The sequence below is a fragment of the Mustela putorius genome, unplaced genomic scaffold, assembly GCF_011764305.1.
Source record: "Mustela putorius furo isolate JIRA1106 unplaced genomic scaffold, ASM1176430v1.1 tig00000827_pilon_pilon_pilon, whole genome shotgun sequence".
NCBI lineage: Eukaryota > Metazoa > Chordata > Mammalia > Carnivora > Mustelidae > Mustela > Mustela putorius.
In genome coordinates, this window is record NW_025421489.1 from 5,572,095 (window position 1) to 5,592,400 (window position 20,306).

The 20,306-nt window shown below is 45.4% G+C and overlaps 1 protein-coding gene across 2 annotated transcripts in view; it reads left to right on the forward strand.

Moving 5' to 3' along the window:
* Positions 1-265: 265 nt before the first annotated feature.
* NEBL (nebulette) overlaps positions 266-20,306 on the forward strand; it is a 363,452-nt gene continuing 343,411 nt past the window's right edge. Inside the window, exons 1-2 of one of the 2 annotated variants that reach the window (XM_045085006.1) lie at positions 266-549; positions 1,805-1,899. In XM_045085006.1, the coding sequence (XP_044940941.1) occupies positions 481-549; positions 1,805-1,899 (164 nt within the window). In that variant the 5' untranslated portion in view covers positions 266-480. The remainder of the gene's footprint in view (positions 550-1,804; positions 1,900-20,306) is intronic. The other variant, XM_013058914.2, reaches the window with a different exon arrangement.

Consider the following 20,306-nt stretch of genomic DNA (forward strand, 5'->3'; position numbering starts at 1 on the left):
CCTCCCCGGTGCCCGACGTGCTCGTTCCCTGCCTCTTGGGTCCGGGCGCGCGGGTGGGTTTGGCCTGCGCGGCGGCGGCGGCGGCGGCGGCGGCGGCGGCGGCGAGGCGGGGGAGCGAGTGAGCGCGAGGGGCGGGAGCCAGTGTCTGTGTGAGTCACCGGTACCTGGAGTGCGAGCGACGCAGAGCGAGCGGCGCGGAGCCCAAGCCGGAGCCGAGCCGGGGCCAGCGAGCGCGGCCGCCCCCCGCCCCCCGCCGGCGCCAGGCCCCGCCGCACACCCGCCCGCGCCCCCGCCGCCCTTCCCGCGCGTCGCGCGGCCGGCTCGCCAGGGGTCCGGCGCCGACTCCCGACCCCGGCGCCCGGCCGCCCGCAGCCCTCCCGCCTGCCCAGAGGCGGTGCGGGGCTCTCCGGGGGATGTCACAGCGGCTCCTCGGAGCCCCCAGCCGCTGTCGCACAGCCGCCGCCCCTGGGAACCGCGACAATGAACCCCCAATGCGCCCGCTGCGGAAAAGTCGTGTATCCCACGGAGAAAGTCAACTGCCTGGATAAGGTGAGCCAGGGGGCGCCGGGCCAGCCCGGACCTGCGGGGCGCCGGGCTGCACCTGCTCCGAGAAGTTTTGGCATCTGGGATGGAGGGAGAGGAGTGGGTCTCTGATTGTTAGGGTCTTGGTCCAGGGTGAGGGCATGCAAAGGAAAACACCCGCAGGAGTATCAAGACAGCACGCTTGGCGCTGGTGATGTTGGAGCCGGCAAGGGTTTTCGTCGGGGTGCGGGCGGCGAGGGTGCGGGGCTGCGCCGCGCAGGGCGCGCGGCGGAGCGCGGCCCCGGGATCCCGGGAGCCCAGGCTGGACCCCTTCCCACCTCCACTCCTGCCCCTCACCGCCCCGCATCCCCGCCCCAAGGATCCGCCCGCACCCACCTCACCGCCGCCCCAGCGCCTCCCGTGTCGGCGGCGAGGCGGCGAGGCAAATAATAATTAACCTGTCGTGGGGCAGCCGCTGCGGCATTGCTAAGAATAATCCCCGCGGGAGACCTGGCTCGGCGCGGCGGGCAGGACCCACGGGGTTTCATCCACCCAGCTGGGGAATTCCGGAGGAAGTGGCCTCGGGCCGGCCCCCGCAGCCCTGCTCCCTGCCCTTCGCGGGCGTAGATGGAGTAGAACAGCCTGAGAGGACGACCCCTGCGCTCTCCGGAGTGACCGATCATTGAAACCAGCCGGAGGCCGTCCCTGGGAGATGAGCGTGTGGTGATGGAAGCGCCTCACGAGGGCACCCCGTCACCTCATCAGTCAGACCGGACTGAGTCCCCGCTCCCCACAATTTAGTAGAAGCTGGACAGGGATGGGGGCGCCTAGGGGTACTTACACGGCCCCCCTCCTGCTCCTTCGGGTGGCCTGACTTCCGGTGGACCCACATTTGTTGAGATGCTACAAACACCATGTTCAGGCACTTGGAACAGGATTCGTCTTCCTTTTGAAGCCACTGCACAGGTTCCATTTCTCCATCAGCCCGGTTAGGATTCCATTCTGGCTGCCCATACAACTGCGCTATGGGGAGAGCCTTGGCGGTTCTTCCCTCAGAGTCTGTACTTGTGGAGGGGATTCATTTAAAACTCAATTCTAATAGCGCCCTGCCTCATTTACTTAAGTGAAAGTAGGCAAACACATCTCCTGTTACCTACAATCATTTTGTTGTAGTATTTTCAAATAAGGGTGGGGCGGCAATGCACTAAAAATATCCCCTCTGTACCCATCCTGGAAAGCCTGGCATTGTACTGAACTTTTACATTTTTTTTTTTTTTTCCAGTACTGGCATAAAGGATGTTTCCATTGTGAGGTCTGTAAGATGGCTCTCAACATGAACAACTACAAAGGCTATGAAAAGAAGCCCTATTGTAATGCGTAAGTATTGTCAACATAGCGTGCCAGGTGTGGGTCAGCATCAGAGAAGGAAGGCGAGTGGATCTGCCTTATTCTGCAGACCTGAACTCAGGGTGTGGGGCAGGCAGGGCAGTGGCCAATGATTTGTTTATGCCGCACACTCTGGGGCCAGGTACTCTGTTGGAGGGTCACGGCTGGATGGATGTCTTTCTTAATGTGGAGGGTAATTCGTGTGTGTCTTCAACAGAGTCTGTTTTTGAGGTGTTGCAGAGTTGGGAACATTTGTTAGAAGCTGCAGAACTACACCCTGAGAAAGTGTGGGCTCTGAAGTGCATGTCAGCTTTCCATTTTAATCATATGATGTTGCCATGTTGCAATTTTATATCTGAACCCAGTTGCTAGGGAGAGGAGTCTCGCCTCATCTCAGCCGAGACCACTCCAGACATCCTAGGGCTTGCACAGGGAACTGAAGAATCGAGACATAGGTATTTCTGGCGGTTAGTAGTAGGTCTGTTGGTGGGGATTAAAGAAAGTAACCTTATTTTGGGGCAGGCTTTTCTGTAGGCATGTTTTTAGCCTATACTCCTAGGAATTAGCTAGCATCTCCACAGTGCTTACCATGTGCGAGGCCCTGCTCTCAGCACTTTATGCATACTGACGCATTTAATCTTTACAGACTCAGGAAGGGGCTCAGATCATATCTCTAATCTGGAGATGGGTAAACATTGGCCTTTGGTTCCAAATGTCTCCCTTGTTGCCCTAGGGCATGTGTCTCTCTACTTCTTGAGCATCCTCTCAGGCCCGAGTGTTTTCAGTTGTGAACTCTTGGCCCTGATGATTGAGGTGCCTTCTTCTCTGTTCCTCTCAGGCCTGGATGTGGCAGAAGATCCCTAGCTTTTTGGCTGGAATCTTGCAAGAGATTCATTTCCTCTAGAGTTTTTGAAGTAGGTTGGTTCTGGTCTTCTAGACATGGAGGGTTCATGGTTATTGACACTTCAGTCATGGGACTGTGTTTTCACAGATAGTAAACTTTCGATAAACATATGTGTGCTCGTACCTCTCTGGGGAAGAACTTTTTTTTTTTTTTTTTTTTTTTTTTTTTTTTTTTTTTTTTTTTTAAATCTCTTTGTGTTTCTGTTGGTTCTAGCCTAGTGCTTATGGATAGGCTAGAAATCAGAAAATGAGGGCACTGAAGAGAATTCAGGACTTTTTGGGATAAGTCAAGTTCACAGATGTTGCCCAAACTCATCAATGTTTTCAACCCTCCTCTGCCATGCCTTTCATTGGGATAACAAGAAGCCCGAATGAGCTTTCAGTGTCATGGTCTCCTGATTCTCTTAAAGAGAGGTATGAAGGTCTGGTTAAACATCAAAGGCAGTCAGCAGTACCTAGATGGGAAGGGTCTCCTACAACTTATAAACGAGATAATTATTCTTTAGTTTAAAGGAAAGTGAGCCATTTCCCCCTAACTCCTCCAGCCCGTGGCCCGATTCGATCAGGCTTTATGGGCCACGTCAAGATTCTTTATAGCTCCACAGCCTGGAGTTTAACCTGGTGATAACAATGCCTTTGGGTGGCCTGGGAGGCCTGGAGGAATTGGGGGAAAAGAGGAAGGACAGGAAAAAAAGAAATTGAAGAGAGAACAATTACATTTAATATGACACGACGGAACATATATACATATCTAATTATGTGCGTGTATACATACACACATATACACACACATACATGTACCTAAAGATAAAGAATTGACTTATGGAGAAAAGAAATGATAAAAATAAAAGGCCAGGAAAATAAAAGAGATACAACGGGAGGAGAGAGTGTTTGGTTTCATAGGGCAACTTGACAATTCAATGCTTAATTCTTGGTTTTAGTTCAGTCCAATTAAAAAAGATTATCAGATTCTGCAGCAAGTCATGGATGACTGGTTTGCACTCTGACCTAATAGTGGACCAGAGCCCAGAACTGGTGGGATTTGGACCCCAAAACAAAATGCCTGTAATTGTAGGTGGGGAACATCCTGCTGTGTTGTTTCATAGGACTGAGTCTCGTTTTAAATACTTTGGGTATGTCTAAATCAAATGCTTACAGGTTTTTCTCTCTCAACTTTCTTATGTAATTCACATACTTTGGTATTAGGTTTAAGTGGAATTTGGGAGATAGCCTCTCAGATTTCTTGCTTAATATGAAACCTGGTGGTGCACTTTATTGAGCAGAGCGACAGGGGAAGACAGAAATCTAGCTTTAGTGGGTGAATGATTCGAATTGATGGTGTCAATTTGTTTAATTTAGCTTTAAGTTCATGTCACAGCTTGATATTCTGTCTCCAGAAACAGAGCCTGGCAAAGTTGCAGGTTCTGTTTGCTGTGAAGGTTCCAGACTGGAAGGTCCCTATGTTCAACCCTTATTTTTCCAATGGCACAGGTTGCCATGTAAACTCGCTGGGCAGCGTGAATTACCCTCTGGGGATTCTCATGCCTCTGCTCTAATTCAGGTGGTGTATGTCAGTCAGCTGTTGTTCCCTGTGGTCTTGGCCAGAAGGGTTGCCATAATTTCTCTGGGTCAATGGTGGAAAATTGATTCTCTGAGGCATACTGTTACTGGAAAATGAAACATTCTGTTTCCATGTAGAGCAATATTTTATCTGTACCCTTTGGCTCAAGAGTCAATATATGCCCATGTTTAAATGAAAATGACGATTCTTCCTCCCCTCAATTTGTTATTGTGAAAATTTTCATATACACAAAGTGGTTGAAAGAATAGTACAACAAACATCTGTTTATCTTCCACTGAAATTCCAACATTATTAACATTTTGCCACATTTGTTTCATATTTCTATTCAGTTATATGTCCAAATATATCATTGTCAGACCATTTGTCAATTTCATACATCAAGTTAGTTTCCTATGTTGTTGTTTCTTTCCTGAAAACTACATCATCCACACACTAAGAGTAAGGATGTTTTCTTAAAGAGTCATAGAGCTATTGTCACACCTAGGAATATTAACCAAAATATCATAATATCTAAAATCCTATTTTCACATTTCCCCCAATTGTCCTAAGAATGTCTTTTATAGCTGCTTTTATAGCTGCTCTAATTAAGTTTCATACTTTAGTTGTGAAAATGACAACTTTTTTTGAGTATTGAAGATTCAGTATTCTTCACTTTCATTTCTTTTTTTTTTTTATAATTTCTTTTTTTAAGATTTTATTTATTCAACAGACAGAGATCACAAGTAGGTAGAGAGGCAGGCAGAGACAGATGAGGAAGCAGACTCCCTATGGAGCAGAAAGCCCGGTGTGGGGCTCTATCCCAGGATCCGGGATCATGACCTGAGGCGAAGGCAGAGGCTTTAACCCACTGAGCCACCCAGGTGCCCCCCCTTCAATTTCATTTGTGTTGATTTGCATAATCTGTTGGAATTTTCATGAAATGGATTTACATGGCATTTCTTATGGAAAAAAAAACCTTTAAAATAAACATCAAGAATATGCTTAATAGTTTGGAAGGATAAACAGACATTTAAGTTTATTTTAAAACTATGTAAACGCTTTTTATTTTAATTGATACCTGGGGGCATTTTTTTAATGGGATGAAGTAGCGAGTATTTTCTTCACTTTAAATATGTTGCTTGTTTATATTCTCATGTGTTTAGAGAAGAAACAGGTTTTCTGTTTGATTTCATGCAGAGGAGAACACATATAAAATATAATTTACATAATATTTAAATTTTGATCTTTTGATAGAATGATCAAAGTGTATTACACACTAGATGTAAGATCGGCATAATACACATTAAGCTCCTAATGCAGTCGTGTACACTATTAAAATATTTAAAAACAAACTGGTCTACTTGAATACATGCCATGTTTTCATAGCCTTTATGTTTCATAAGCAGGCGGTGGATTCTTTAGCACATTCAGGACTTTTTTTCATCATGGAATTTGCAAAGAAAAGAGGACTAGGCAGCATTGTTATTGCTAAGAGATGCTGAGAAAATAACAACACATAATTAGATAAAAAAAAAACTCTCATATTTGTATGTGAATTTATATACCAGATTAAACTACCCAACAAGCTACCCAAAGAATATAAACTCCAAGGCCATTCTACAAATAAATTATTTAACTTACCATGTGTGCAAGTAAAAATTGCACTTGTTATGTGTTTGTTAAAAAATACCTCATTTCTTCAGATTTTCTGAGAACTATTATAACTTCTAAATAACAATGTCAATGGCCACTTCACGTACTGGCACCAAAATCTAGTTATTTTAGGTCAGGGGAGGCCCCCGGTAATGATGCAGTAGTTTTAAGTAGGACCTTGTCAATAATTTCCCCAAGTCATCACTTTGGTGGAAATTTTTTTGGGGGCCGAGAATTTGTTCTGATCTGCCCACGTTGGATATACCTGGTATCTGTGTCAAGTGTATCTTTGAATACGGGGCTGAAAGAACAGAAATATCTGTGCTCAATATGTTTAACTATCTTTCCAAATAAGATTCCCTCTCAGCAAATAGTTTCACTTAACATCATTTTGGGAGATGTTAAAAATAAAACAGTGGGAGCTGTGCGTGGTGTTTACTTTCACTCTGCCTGTGTTAGCATTCATCTTGTGAATATTTATGGCCTCTCCTCAGCCTGGGAGATGCTGAGCCAGTGCCGCTCATTCGGAGCCGCCCAGAATGGTCAGTGCCGTTCAGCCAGCCTGTCTGGAGGGCGATGATCTAGGCCACTAGCTCTCAGCCACTGTTCCTCTGCTGCTCAGTCCTTGTCAGTGCCTTTACTAAAGCGTGCTCTGAGGACACGGAAGGAAATTGAATTTTAACCAGAGAGTTTTCCACCCGTGTATTTCCCTTATCTCCATTTAGACTTCTCAAACCCAGTTCTATAACCCTCCAAGAGCTTGAGTTATCTCAGGGGGACTTAGGAAATTCTTGCTATTAAGTTTGCTTTAATTACTTAAGAACTTTTCACGAAAGGCACTGTGGTGTAATTGGAGTTTTGAAGCAAGACACAACTAAATTTGAATCCTGGTTCATCATGTTCTGCTGAGCAGTCCCCTTGATCTCGAAGCCTCAGTTTCTTTATCTGTACAGTGGGAATGGTAATGCTTACACTTACAGGGCTGTGTGGGACTAAGGAGACAGTGCACGTCAAGGTTCCAGCAGTTTCTGGCGTGTAGCACACCTCCAATAAACGGTAGTGCTTTTGTTTCCTCAGTGGTACTTTTTTGAGGGATGAAAGACCTGAGTTTTGGTTTGGTTCAAAGAAGAAAAAGAGAGTAGAGGGAGAAGAGAAAGTATATCAGAGAAATAATAGCTGTGCCTCTTAAAGGTTTTTACCCATGTTTTTCAGACTGTGGGTTGCCACCCTTTAGAGGGTCGTATCCAAAACTGAAAGAAAAAGCAAGAAAGAGAGCAAAGGGAAGAGAGGGCTATCAGAGTGTATCTGAGTAGTGAAATGAGTATTGTTTGGCAAACATTTTTTTCCTGCAGTTGTTTGTGTACAACGTGTACTGAATCCTGATATAAACATATTTTTACTGGGAGTGGCGGTCAAAAAAGTCCGAGAAATACTAGTTTAGTTCTGTATTCTTAATGCCCCACACATCAGAGAGCTCTGAAAGTTGCCGGTAAGGACCATGCTGTGTGCACTGAATTCATGAATTCAGAGAGCCCTTGCTTTCCCACTCTCAGAGCCAGCCCCATCCTGTCCCACACCCATCAGCCTTTGGGAGTCGGCTCTGCCGTCAGAGCCATCACCGCCCCATGAAGGCACCGTGTGCGCATTTCTCTGTCTGTACCCTCTGCTAGCTTGGGGTGGCTCTGAGGGCATCTGTCTTGCTCACTCTGCATCCCCAGAGCCCGGCACTTAGTACTTGATGAAGATTAGCTGCATCAGTGAATGTGAAGGTCGTGCTGCATCAGTGTAGTTCTGCCTCCTCTCCCCCTGTCCCCCACTGCCACGTCAGGGTGCGGCTCAGCCTACCGTCTCGTGGGCAGGCAGACAGAGGTTGGACAATGTGAGAAGCTGGCTGGGGAGAGGAGGCTTGGAGGGACCTGAATGGTGGGTGTGGTGGTCAGGTTCCACAGAGTCTGAATACCAAGGGCGGAAGTCTCCCCACGGAGGCTCGCCATTGCTAAACCATAAGGAACATGGTAGGATTTCCCTTCGCTGCTTGCAGCCTCGGTTTCAAAACTTGATATCGTTCTAGAAGCTTCCTTACTGATGCTCATTTATTTTCTTCTGGGTGTAATTAGAATCTGTGAAATAAGGTAATTTCTACCTAAGAGGAGCTCTGTGGAAATTAAATGGGGGAACTCTTTGTAAGCCTTTGCACATCAAATGACACGACTAGGTATGCAAATGTTAGCCCCCTCCCTTAATTATAATAAATTGAAAATTGTCTCATATTTCCCCCTTAAAGAGAGGGATAAGTGTCATGTTGTTAAAAAGTAAAAGTTTCTCTGGAGGGATATTGTGGTTTGTGGGAGTTCTAGTTAGCGTCAATTATAATATGTCTTGCCTGACTTTTTAGTTACATACTACATAGAAAAAAATTCAACCTCTTGCTCCATGACATAGACTTGACGTGGGAGGATGATAGGTTTTTTTTTTTTTTCTTTTTGGTTAAAATTGGATCATTGAAAGTGAGGGATAGAGACATTTTCTTTGAACCAAACCAAAAAGTTTCCAGTGTATATGCAAGCTGGATTCTCAGTGACCTTTTTGAACCATTGATGGTATCTCATGAATTTTAGTATCTTTTGAAATCATTCTAGAAGACCGTATCTAGTGTCAGTTCTGTCACATTTAAAAGTCTTTGGGAAAGGGGCACCTGGGCGGCACAGTCGGTTAAGTGTCCACCTCTTGGTTTTGGCTCAGGTCATGATCTCAGGGCCGTGAGATGGAGCCCTGGGTTGGGCTCTGAGAGAGTCTGCTGAAGATTTTCTCTCCCTCTCCTTCTGCCCTATCTCTTCCCCCTTCCCACTCTCCCTCTCTCTGAAGTAAATAAATCTTAAAAAAAAGTGTTTGTGAAAGATGCCTTCAATGTGTAGTCTCTTTATGATGATGTATTTATTATGGAATGATGTCAGATAAGAAAAGATTTGGAGATGAAGCACAGCGAGTATGTCCTAAATCACAGTGAAATGCAAGGTTAACGCAAGATACAGATGTGTGTGCTTCGAGGGATATTGATTATGTGTCAGGGGCCTGTGTAAGGGTGCGTTTCGGTATGTCTTCTTTAAACGTTTTCAGAGGAGGGCTTTACAGAGGCAGAGTGGTTCCTGCGGATGTCAGGAGTGAGAGAGAAGCAGATATACCCTCCGAGGACACCCTCCTTCTCCAGAGCCCGAGGCCCCTCCAGGCTCCCCCTCTAGAGGAACGGAAAGCTGAGTTTCTTTTCCTTTCTGTTTCCGTTCCCCTGTCGTTAGTGTTACGAGGAAGCCCTAGGCTTTTAGCAGTGTGAGAAGTGGGATCTAGAGTAATATTTATGAGCTAAGTGCCCAGAACATTTTGCAGGCTTAGTGGAAGCATTGTTATTGATTCGGAAGTTCTGCTAGTGAAGAAAACATTCTGCAGCCTTTCTTGTCCAACTGAGATGTGGGGGCACAGGCAGAACCAGAAAATGGGAAGTTGTGAGAAGGACCAGGTTGGAACAGCAAGGATTGTTTATTCCAGCCCTGGAAACCCATTATTAATTTTTTCTGTAGTCATCTGTGCCTTTTTCTTTGTGGCGTCCTTGAGGGAGTGACTTTGTGTCCAACTTCTGTTTACTTTTCTGCACTCTGTTGACTCATTCCTGTTGAGTGGGGAGCTAGAAGAAAACTAGCTCGATGTGCGTATTTCTGAATAGCATCAGATCGATAGGTAGACGGATGGTCCGCTATACCTTTCCTTCAGCTCCGCAGTCTAAAAAGCCATTTAGACAAAAATCTTTGATTTGACCCCCGGATGCTCATTATCCATCCAAGGCAGGTGCAAGTCAGCCCCAGAGAGCACGGGGAGAGCCGGGGGCCCGAGATCTGGGATGTGGACTCAGATGCTTGCCCGTCAGTATTGAGTCTGGGCTCCAAGTAGGACTTCATTATCCATTAACTGATCAAGAACATGAGCTCCAGCAACTCAGGCGTGTGCAGAAGGATCAAGAGCAGTCCATGGATGGGACGCCTGGGTGGCTCAGTTGGTTAAGCAGCTGCCTTCGGCTCAGGTCATGATCCCAGGGTCCTGGGATCGAGTCCCGCATCAGGATCCTTGCTTGGCAAGGAGCCTGCTTCTCCCTCTGCCTCTGCCTGCCTCTCTGTCGCCTGTGCTCACTTGCTCTCTCTCCCTCTGTCTCTGACAAATAAATAAATAAAATCTTTAAAAAAAAAAAAAAAAAAGAGCAGTCCATGGAGCTCATGCATCAGCACAGGAAGACACGTCAGATGCACAGACACATTTCTGATGATGCGTTTGGATGTCTGTACCATCCTCTCCTCTTCCCACCATCCAGCTTTTTGCTGCAGCATTAAGCATCTCTGTAGCCTTCCATACCTCCCTGCCCTTATCCTTGCCTGCGCTCGGGCTCTCTTATCTTATTTGGTCAGTGATCTGAACAGTGTGCCCTAACTGGTCTCCCTGCTCCAGTCTTTCTCTTTCTGAAGGCTTTTCCTGCCACCGTTACTTATCTTCTGAAGCCATGGCTCTGGCGACTTCACTCCCTTGCACAAACACCTCTGATGGTTTCCCCGCCTGCGGAAAACACTTTCTGACAGACACCTGGGGGCTTTTCACCACCTACCTTCCTCTGCTCACTTCTGTCTCCCCTCCTTCCCTCCAGTCACCCTGGGCTGCTTGCCTGGTGCCTTCATCAAGTGTCTTCACGAAGTCTCAGTGTCCTCATCTGTAAAATGGGTATAATAATGGACTAGGATTGAGGCGTCATTGGAATATCAAAATAATAAGTTGAGCACAATTTCAGACACACAGTAAGGAGTTAATAAAAGATAGAATTTTCATTATTATAAAACTTGACCCATGATCTAACCCTTTACTCACGCTGTTTTTATGCCTTTCTGCCCTCCCCTCTTTTAAAGTTAGTTTCATCTTTAAGGTACGTACGCAACTGTGACAGCCTTTGTGAAGCCATCCTAAATCTCTCCGTCAGTCACTGGACTCTCTTTGTGTGTTCATTGTATTTTCTTTTTTTTTTTCTTTTTTTTTTAAAGATTTTCTTTGTTTCTTTGTTATTTGAGTGGGGGAGGAACCGAGAGGGAAGGAGAGGAGGGTGAGAGAATCTCAAGCCGACCTCGCACTGAATGCAGAGCGTCACACGGAGCCTGATCTCACAACCCTGAAATCAGGACGTGATCCAAAATCAAGAGTCGGACCCTCCATCAGACCAGGTGTCCCAGTGCCCCTCATTGTAGTTTTTATACCTCAGCTGTATCACTTATTGAAAGGGCCGCCTTATACGATAGTTGTATTTGTCTCCCCACTGGGGCCAGTTTCCTGCAAAGAGCTGACCATGGACGTTCACAGCCTGAGTTGGGGGTAGAGAGGGGGCTGGGGAGGTCAGGTCAACTGCAAGAGCTTGACTTCTTAGAGGCATTATTTCTGGCATGTGTTTAAGGAATTGAGAATGGGTGTTGCAATGTTGCAGCGGAGTTCTGCCACCAGCCACCCGGAATTAGTGTCAGCTCCACAAGTTAAGGGTGTGGTCCCCAACAAGACAGATGCCAGCTGCTTGTTCAGAAGTCCCCAGGGACATCCACACTTCTGACCAACTGGCTGCAAATTGGGGGGTTCCCATAATTAATTACTTAGCTAGAAATGACTCAAAGAAATCAGAAAAGTGCTCTACTTAAGATGATTATTTTATGCTAAAGGATACAAATCTGGACCAGCCAAATGAGAATACATGTAAGGCAGGGTGAGGGAGGGTTCTGGGCATGTGTTCTCTTGCCCTTGCCCTGTGGAAATCAGGATGTGTCTCCCTGTGTCCACCAGTTAGGAATCTCCACTGAGCTTTGGTGTCCAGGGTTTTTATTGAGGTTTCATTACATAGACCTAATGACTTATTGGCCAAGTGTGATTATTCAGTCTCTAGTTACCCTCCCCTCCTTGGAGAAGGTCCACTGATACGGCCCAACTCAAAGCCCCAGCCCATCTGAGCTGTTGATAAGGTGTTGCTCTCCGACATCAAGAACCTTCCTGTCCCATTATGACTAGGAATGAAGATCAAACACCCACCAAGTCTATTTAGCCTATCAGTAGAAATTGGGTGGGATTTGTAAACTGTTTGCTGACTGCACAGAGGAGGCGGGGCGGGAAGACCTACTTGTGGAAGGACACTTGATCCAGCTCTCTAGATTAGGTGTTCATCAGTAAGCAGAGCTTTCCAGGAACAGATGACATTTTGGAGAGTGGGAATCATCCCAGTTGCCTTTGTGTACGCCAACACCTACGTTGTACTCCGTAAATGGCCCTTCGGTAGAGCCTGCTGCCCAGCTAGCTTTGTTGGGAAGGTGGGGAACCTCTCTGACTGGCAGAGCAATATGGTTCAAACCCAGGGAACCCTTGCTAACAGAGCTGACTCAACCAGAGGGGATAGACTTCTTTCTGTGAGGATCCCTGTGGTGATCCCAGCTGGAGTTGGCTATGCTTGGACTTAAGATATCCATGAACAGCAGCTACCACTAGAGAGTTTAGGCGATGTATTGAAATTTATTGCTAGATTATTTGTCACTGACATGCAACTGAACAAAGAATGACAGGAATAATGTCTACAGAGATACTTTGTAAAAATCGCTTTGTGACAACTATGTTTTTCAAAGTCGTGTAGGTGAGCCCTGTGTTTAGACATCAGACCACGTGCCTATTCATTTACATATCCATGTATTTTCTTTCCTGGAAATAAGTATGCCTTATTTACTTGCTGAGACAAGATGTAATCAGGGATGAAAGTGTTAATCCCCGATAAATGACAAGTCTTTACATTCCCTTACAGAATAATTTAATTTTCTTTGGTGACTTTCTTCGGCACTCTGTCTTTTCTTTAAGATTTCCAGAACTTCAAAAGCAACTTGTCAAGATCTGTGCTTCTTCCCCTGGCCATCTCCCCCATGCCAGCTCCCTCTTTCTCTCTCTGTTTAAAGTCTTTTCTGTTGCCACTGATGTAGTTCTCTGATTTTCTTAACATTAAGTGAAATTCTATTTAAAAATTTCTAGATGCTTAAGGCACATAATAATTAAGGGTTATTCCTGTCAGGAATAGAAACACCATATTAGAACAGTTCTTCCTCAGAGGCTGCTAAAGAAGGAAAATCCTGTTTAGAGGGTTTGCCTCTGTGGGTTTTCTTTCTTTCTTTCTTTTTTTTTTTTTTTTAAATGGCAGTTATGTAATGCCAGGTTTAATTGGCTGGGAGTCAGAAAGCTGGTTTATTTGTGCATCTCTTGTGTCATCTGTACCTGAGGGGGGAGTGGTCAGTGAAAGCACCTGTGATTTGTTCCTGAGGGCTGTTGCCCAAGAAGTGTCCTGTGCAATGGCTGTCTGACAGATGTTGAAAGAAAAGCATATTGGTTTTTCTTTATACAGTGATGAGTGTATAACAGACACTGAATAAACACGTGTGGATTGGCTTTAAAAGCACATTTATTGTGAATGGGAACAGTCCTTCATTTGACAGAAAGGCTCCTCTAACGGGCATCCTTCTCTGGGGGGTCAGGAGAGATTGCTACTTGGGATTTAAAAAGGAATTCCCCAGCAGGAGAAAAACAGGTGGAGACATAAAAGAAGTACCTGAGAGGGGGAGGGATCCCATCATCCTCCGAAGGCACCGACGGAGGAGTGCCGATGACCTCACCCATCTGTGCCAACGCGCAGAGACACGAAGGGAGTTTCACGAGATCCTGCAATGTCAGCGGTGTGTGTGTGTGTGGTGTGTGTGGTGGGAAGAGGATGATAATGAAATTCCGACAGCAGGGAGGCTTGCTCTGCTAAAACAGAAACGTCTAATAGGTGGATCCATGTATAGAAAGAAAGATCCTGGAAGGTGGAAAGATGATGGAGAGCATGGGGGCGCGATGAGACAGAGGAGAAGCGGAAGTGGCACCTCTGCGGGCCGCCGGGAGGATACAGCCGAAGCTTTCCCAGCGTGCTTACGCTTTGGCACAGAGGCAAGAGGCAGCGGGGAAGGGAGGCTTTCATGACACAGCTCCCGAAAGTTGATAGGAGAGGATCAGTTGATTTTTTTTTTTTTCTTTGCTTTTGTTTACAGTTTCACTGTTTTCAGGCTGCTTTGGACTTGATGTGGAAAAGAGGGAACGACTGACTGGGGAAGGAGCGGTGGTGAGGGCTTTGGAACAAGTGGTCTCTGTTGCCTTGGAGCGAAGGGAGGAGCTGCGGGTCACAGCACACGGCCGACTTTAGGAAAGCCCGGTGACCATGTGTGTGCAGGAGCTCTGGCTCGGGAGAAACTCGGTGAGGCCAGAGCCCATGTACCCGGTGACCGCAAGGGTCCTGGGCTTGCAGTTGGCCTTTATATGATTTACGAAGGAAAGGAAAGAAGGAATAAAAAGAAAGGTGGCTCAGTGGGGCTGGAGCCTTTGAAAAATAAGGTTTTGATTGAAAATGTGGTATTTCAGTGAGTAAGGAAAGAGGAATGCCTCTTAAAACAAAAGACAGAACCTGGGCGCCTGGGTGGCTCAGTGGGTTAAAGTCTGCCTTTGGCTTAGGTCATGATCCCAGGACCCTGGGATCCAGCCCCACATCGGGCTCTCTGCTCATCAGGGAGCCTGCCTCTCCCTCTCTCTCTGCCTGCCTCTCTGCCTACTTGTGATCTCTCTCTGTCAAATAAATCATAAATAAAATTTTTAAAAAACAAAAAACAAAAGGACAAAAAACCAAAGCAAAACCAAAAAGTCATGTACGGCATCTCCTGGGGGCTTTCTGAGCTCTGATTACCACAATACACCTTTTAAAGGATGGAAGACTGAGCATTCCAGAATGCACAAAAAACAAGAATGGGGTCAAGAAAGCTAATGGCTGGGGTGCCTGGTGGTAAGTCAGTTAAGTGTCTGACTCTTGGTTTCTGTTCAGGCTGTGATCTTAGGGTTGTGAGATCAAGCCCTGAATTGGGCTCTAGGCCAGACATGGAACCTGCTTAAGATCCTCTCTCTCTCTCCCTCATGTTCAAGCATGCTCTCTCTCTCTTTAAAATAAATAAATAAATTAAAAAAATGCTAATGGCCAATGTGCTCAGTGGCTTATTAAAAACTCTAAAGATAAGTTTTTTTTTTTAAAGACTTTATTTATTTAAGAAAGAGAGTGAGCGAAAGAGAGAGAGCATGAGCAAGGGGAGGGGCAGAGGGAGAAGCAGGTTCCACATTAATGGGGGAGCCCGATGTGGGGCTCAGTCCCAGTGCTCGAGGATGGTGACCTGGCCTGAGGGCAGACACTTAACTGACTGAGCCACCCAGCGACCCCTAAAGACAAGTTTTAAACACACTTAGAGTCTAAGAAAAAAAGATGAACTATGGCTGGGGAAAGACGGAGTGATAATACAAGATGACAAAGAAGGAAGTAGAGTTACTTGATTCCTAGTTAGCTTTTATCTTCTCAACTGAGAAGAAGCTACTTAAAACCAGAAAAGTTTTGAAAACATCAGTAAGAAATTAAATATTAGGAGAACCAACAGTAGGAAGACACCAAAGTATTCACTGTAAAGCTGAGAAATGTTTGAGCTTCTAGATCCAGATGAATGGCACCTCGGGGACCTGAGGACACCCAGGAACTGAAGGCCACGAACCGTGGCCCCGAACTACAAGAAAGCGGGTGTGTGGGGGGTTAAGGGAACAGGCTCTGGCCCTCCTTGGGGTCAGTACCTTCACCTCACTGTGCCTCAGTTCCCTCATCTGTAAACTGGTGCTGCTGTGTCCATTATTCCATCTGCAAAAGGAGGGGGGCTCTGCTCTCTTCGTGATAGCAATAGTACGTGCCTCTTCTGGTGGCCGTGAGGAACAAACAAGATAACCCGCGTCAATAACCGACTCAGAGCTGATACCATGTAGGACTAGTTAATGTTCATCATTTCCCATTCTCTTTGAGAAATTATCGGCAGAAGAGAGCTCTGAGAGTTTTGGAGATGGGAAAATATCCCAAGTTTCAGAAAGTGGAAGAAGAGACAGATTGTAGAAATTACAGCCTAATAAATTTGACATTAATTCCTGGCAAATTTTCCCTGTGGTGAGTACAGAGATGGTTTGTGAGGATCAAAATAAAAAGTCCTCATAGCTTCTGTGTTAGTTTGCCAGGCCTGCCTGCTGGGCACAGTACCGCAAACTGGGTGGCTTACCTAACAGAAAGAAATGTATTGTCTCACGGTTCTGGGGGCTAGAAGTCTGAAATTAAGGTGTCTGTGGATTGGTTTCTTCTGGGGGCTTGAGGACGGATCTGTTTCAGGCCTCTCTCCCTGGCTTACGGCTACCTTCTTCCTGTGTCTTTTCACATCATTTTTCTTCTGCGTCTCCTCTATGTGCAAATGTCGTTTTTTCATGTGGACAGCAGTCATACTGGACGAGAACCCACTCTCGTGACCTCATTGTAACCTAATTCTGCCTCCACATAAAGTCACACTCTGAGGTATGGTGGGTCGGTGGGGGTTTAGATCTTCGTCGTATCTTTTCTTAGGAGTGGGTTGGGGGAGGGGCACAATTCAACCAGCCCATACCAGTTTCACTAACAAAAGTCGAGCAAAGCCAAATTAGCCTTCTTTTTCCGGTTGTGTAGAAGAAGGAAGACGTATATATAATGACCTTTGGATTTTTAAAAAGACATTCAATGCGGTGACTTTTCATAAATGAAACTTACAGTGAGTATATTCTCTTTCCCCCTTTCCTGCAAGCACTTAATTTAATCTGCATTTGAATTACGTGGGTCTGTTCCATCATTTGATGAGTATGTTTTTCAAGACCTCACTATTATTTTCAAGGCTTAATAATAATCTCTTCTATTCAGGACCTTTACTTTGTGACATTATATGCATTGTCAGCTTCTGAAACAATTATGAATTGTTCTCTGATAGATTGTTCCTCCTCGTAAGAGAATGGCATTAAAATATTTATACGGAAATGAATTTCAGGTTCAAATGGAAAAGGCCAGAAGAAATATGGTTTAAAACTTCATAGAAAATGACACAGTTCTTATCATTTTATTTTCAAAAGAAGGGGGAAAAAAAAATCTCATGACTGTGACCTAGGCTCTAGCACAATTGAAGGATTCTGGTGTGGAGATTGATAATCGCAACATTCCCACGATTTAGGATTTATATTTCAATTTCGGGAATTAATTATTAATTTTATCATGAAACATACTCAGATGGCTTTACTTTCCTTTATTATTTTATGAAGTAGGAGGAATTTTGTCTGTGTCTCAGGACTCGGTTGGGTGGACTTGTTCCACAGCACTGGCAGTCTTGTGGCAGTTCTGGGCTGCCGAAAGGAATGGTACATGCTCACAGCACAGGTGGCTCCTGGGATAAGGCTCGTGTTGGTTCTGGTTTGTTTTCAGTGGACACTCTCTGGTTCGCCTATTCTCTCAGGTGAACGTTGATACCAGATAGAAATCTTACCCACCTACGGGGTTCACACATACTTTGAAAAATAGTATTTCTCCTCCACCCTTGTGCTCCTGCGCCCCCGACTTTGAAAACAGATCCCAAACACACACTTCCTTTTTCCTCTTCATAATCAGATCTTAACTTTGAATGCCTCCACCTAACTGTTGATGTTTCTGTCTTGAGTTAGTTTTTGGATAACTCTTTGTCCACTTATACAAGACTGCTTTTTGCACGGTGTTCGTAACACTGTTTTCAGGATGCCAGACAGAGACCTCTTTGGACCTTAAAAAAAGGGACAAAACTACTTCTCCCCAGTTTTACTATTATAACCCTCCCTCCTACCCCACCCCCCAAATAAATGAATGACTCTAGATTTTTTCCCCCCTCTAATTTCTACTGGTCCTTTCTGTTTTTATTACTTGAGTGGTCAGAAATTCAGCTTTGTGATATGATGGACACTCTGAACTTTTCTAAAAACCTTTGTTCTCCAATAGGATTTCTGCATGAAACTGTAGTGCAGTTACCTGTCTGCTAGAGACAGCAAAGGCTGGTGGTGGCTGGGCCAGCCCCACCCCTGTCCTCTCGTGCTGTGGGGCTTAATCTCTGCAGAGGCACTCAGTGTGGGAAGGAGAAGAGAAACTCAGTACAGCCCTGTCTGTGTGGAAGCAGTAAGGCCCCGCACTGTCGCCTTTCCGAGGTGTGCTCAGTCTCTTTTCTTCTCTCCAGAACCAGGCAGTGCTGTACCCACCTGCTGTCCACTTTTCAGAGGTAGCCATTGTTTGAACCCTAGCAATGCAGTGATTACCCGGGTTTTGAGTGTGAATTTTAAAGCTGGACACTTAAAGTTGGACAGGCACTGTCCTTGTGTCTATTTTTCAAATTGTTAATATGAACATATATTGTCTCTTTAACATTTCAAATAACGTTGAGAGCTGTGCCTTCTTTCATACTCTTCAATACTGTGAGCCTCTGAACACACCGGTGCTGTGGAAGCCCGTTGAGTGCAGAAGACAGAGGGGAAAATTTAGTGGTACAGCTCATTTACATGAGGATTCACTTTCTACATTTAGCTGTAGTGCTTGCTTTAAAGAATATTTATTTTCTGTGTAGTATTAATAATATAAGGCCTTCTGAACTGAGGAATTGTTCTCTTTATTATTAAGTCCATGTTTAGTAAACATTTCTCAAAAACTCTGAAGACAATGGAACATTTCTGAAAAACATCAATTCATGTGTAGACTCATTATGAATTTTCTATTTTGCCTGCTCTGTTTTATGTGGCCTTATTACATTATGCATCATTTAACAGATACAAATGCAGCCCCACACCTTACTTTTACGCTGTAGAGACATTTTATTTCCATATAGACTTATTTCAAGAAGTTAATTGGTAATACATTAGCCTCTGTAACCTTGCTGTGTGGTGTAGTCATTAGGAGCCCAGGCTTTGAAGTCAGGCATTTCGGTTTGAGCTCTGCACTCCACTTGGAAAATCACGTCGTGTCTCCAATCTTTGTTTCCTAATCTGTAAAATGAGGGTGCCCCTGAAGCTGTTGAGGGGGGTCACATGAGACAGTGCCTGGGAAGAGCCTGACCCATCGTGACTGCACATTTCTGAGCCAGAAGACGCATGGTGTGGGGCAAGCAGTTGGGGACCAACAGACTGGATATTTGGGATTCGAGGCCAGAGAAAAATCCACAAAGGCAGGAAAGAGAGGTTGAAACCAGGGAGACCCAGACTTTGGTTCTCCCTGTCCTCACTGACCACCTGTGATGTTGCTTTTCCGCAGGGTGATTCTATTATTCATATATCTACAAACAAGGAAATGGATACAGAGTGTACCCCTCAGCCCCACCCCACCTCCCAAAGTCACGTGTCCCTTTAGCAGAATATATGGGAAAAGATCTGTGGTCATTGGCGTGCTGGACTAGAACTTGATGCAACTATCTCTATATTTTATCCAAATAGGAAGTTATATTACTGTTCTGAGGTTCATGAGTTCAGAGCAGAGTTTGCACCTGGAACCAAGTATGTTTATGTTTCCTGATCTACACTTGGCTAGGCTAGTTAAGTGTCTGGGTGGAATGATATGCTTTTCCTTTTCTTTTTTTGGCTTTTTCAGCTCCGAATTACCAGTGGATATTTGTTGAGAGTGGGTACCTCTGTCCTTGTAGCCTTTGTGGTGAGGTGTGGCCTGAGGGCATTGTGTGGCTTGGGGGAATGGATGTGGATCAGTCTATGCTCATTGGGTGCCAAAGGAGTTCATGGGATTAGTGGATTTTAAGTATGACACTGGAGTCATAACCAGAAGTTGAGTTTATAACTGGAAGCTTGGTGTTGAGGACAAAGGCATTGCCCGATGGAGAACATGAAAAGAAGCTCCATCCTGGTTTGCACTGTCTTGCGATCCCAGCCTCCCTGGAAGCCAAGTGGGTGAGAGTAAAACTGGGCTTGACTCTGCCTGCATTCCTCTCTAGCCCAGTAGGGCTCACCTTACGGCCCCATTCCTTGAATGGTAGAACTCCAGTCCTGTCTTCATTTATTTATTGAATGGTAGAATTCATTCATTCATTAATATTGACTGAACATCTGCTGTGACCAGACACTGTCTTAAATATTTGGGAATATAGCAGGGAACAGAGCGCACAAAAATCACCGTCCTCTTGGAGTTTCCGTTTTAAAGGGAAGAAGCAGACAATATACAGAACAGCACCATAAGCAGTATATGGGAAAGGGATAACTACTCTATAGAAAATTTAAGCAAGGAAGGGAGATAGAGTGTCCGTGAGTCTGGTGGGGTTTGGAGGGTGGCCTGCAACTT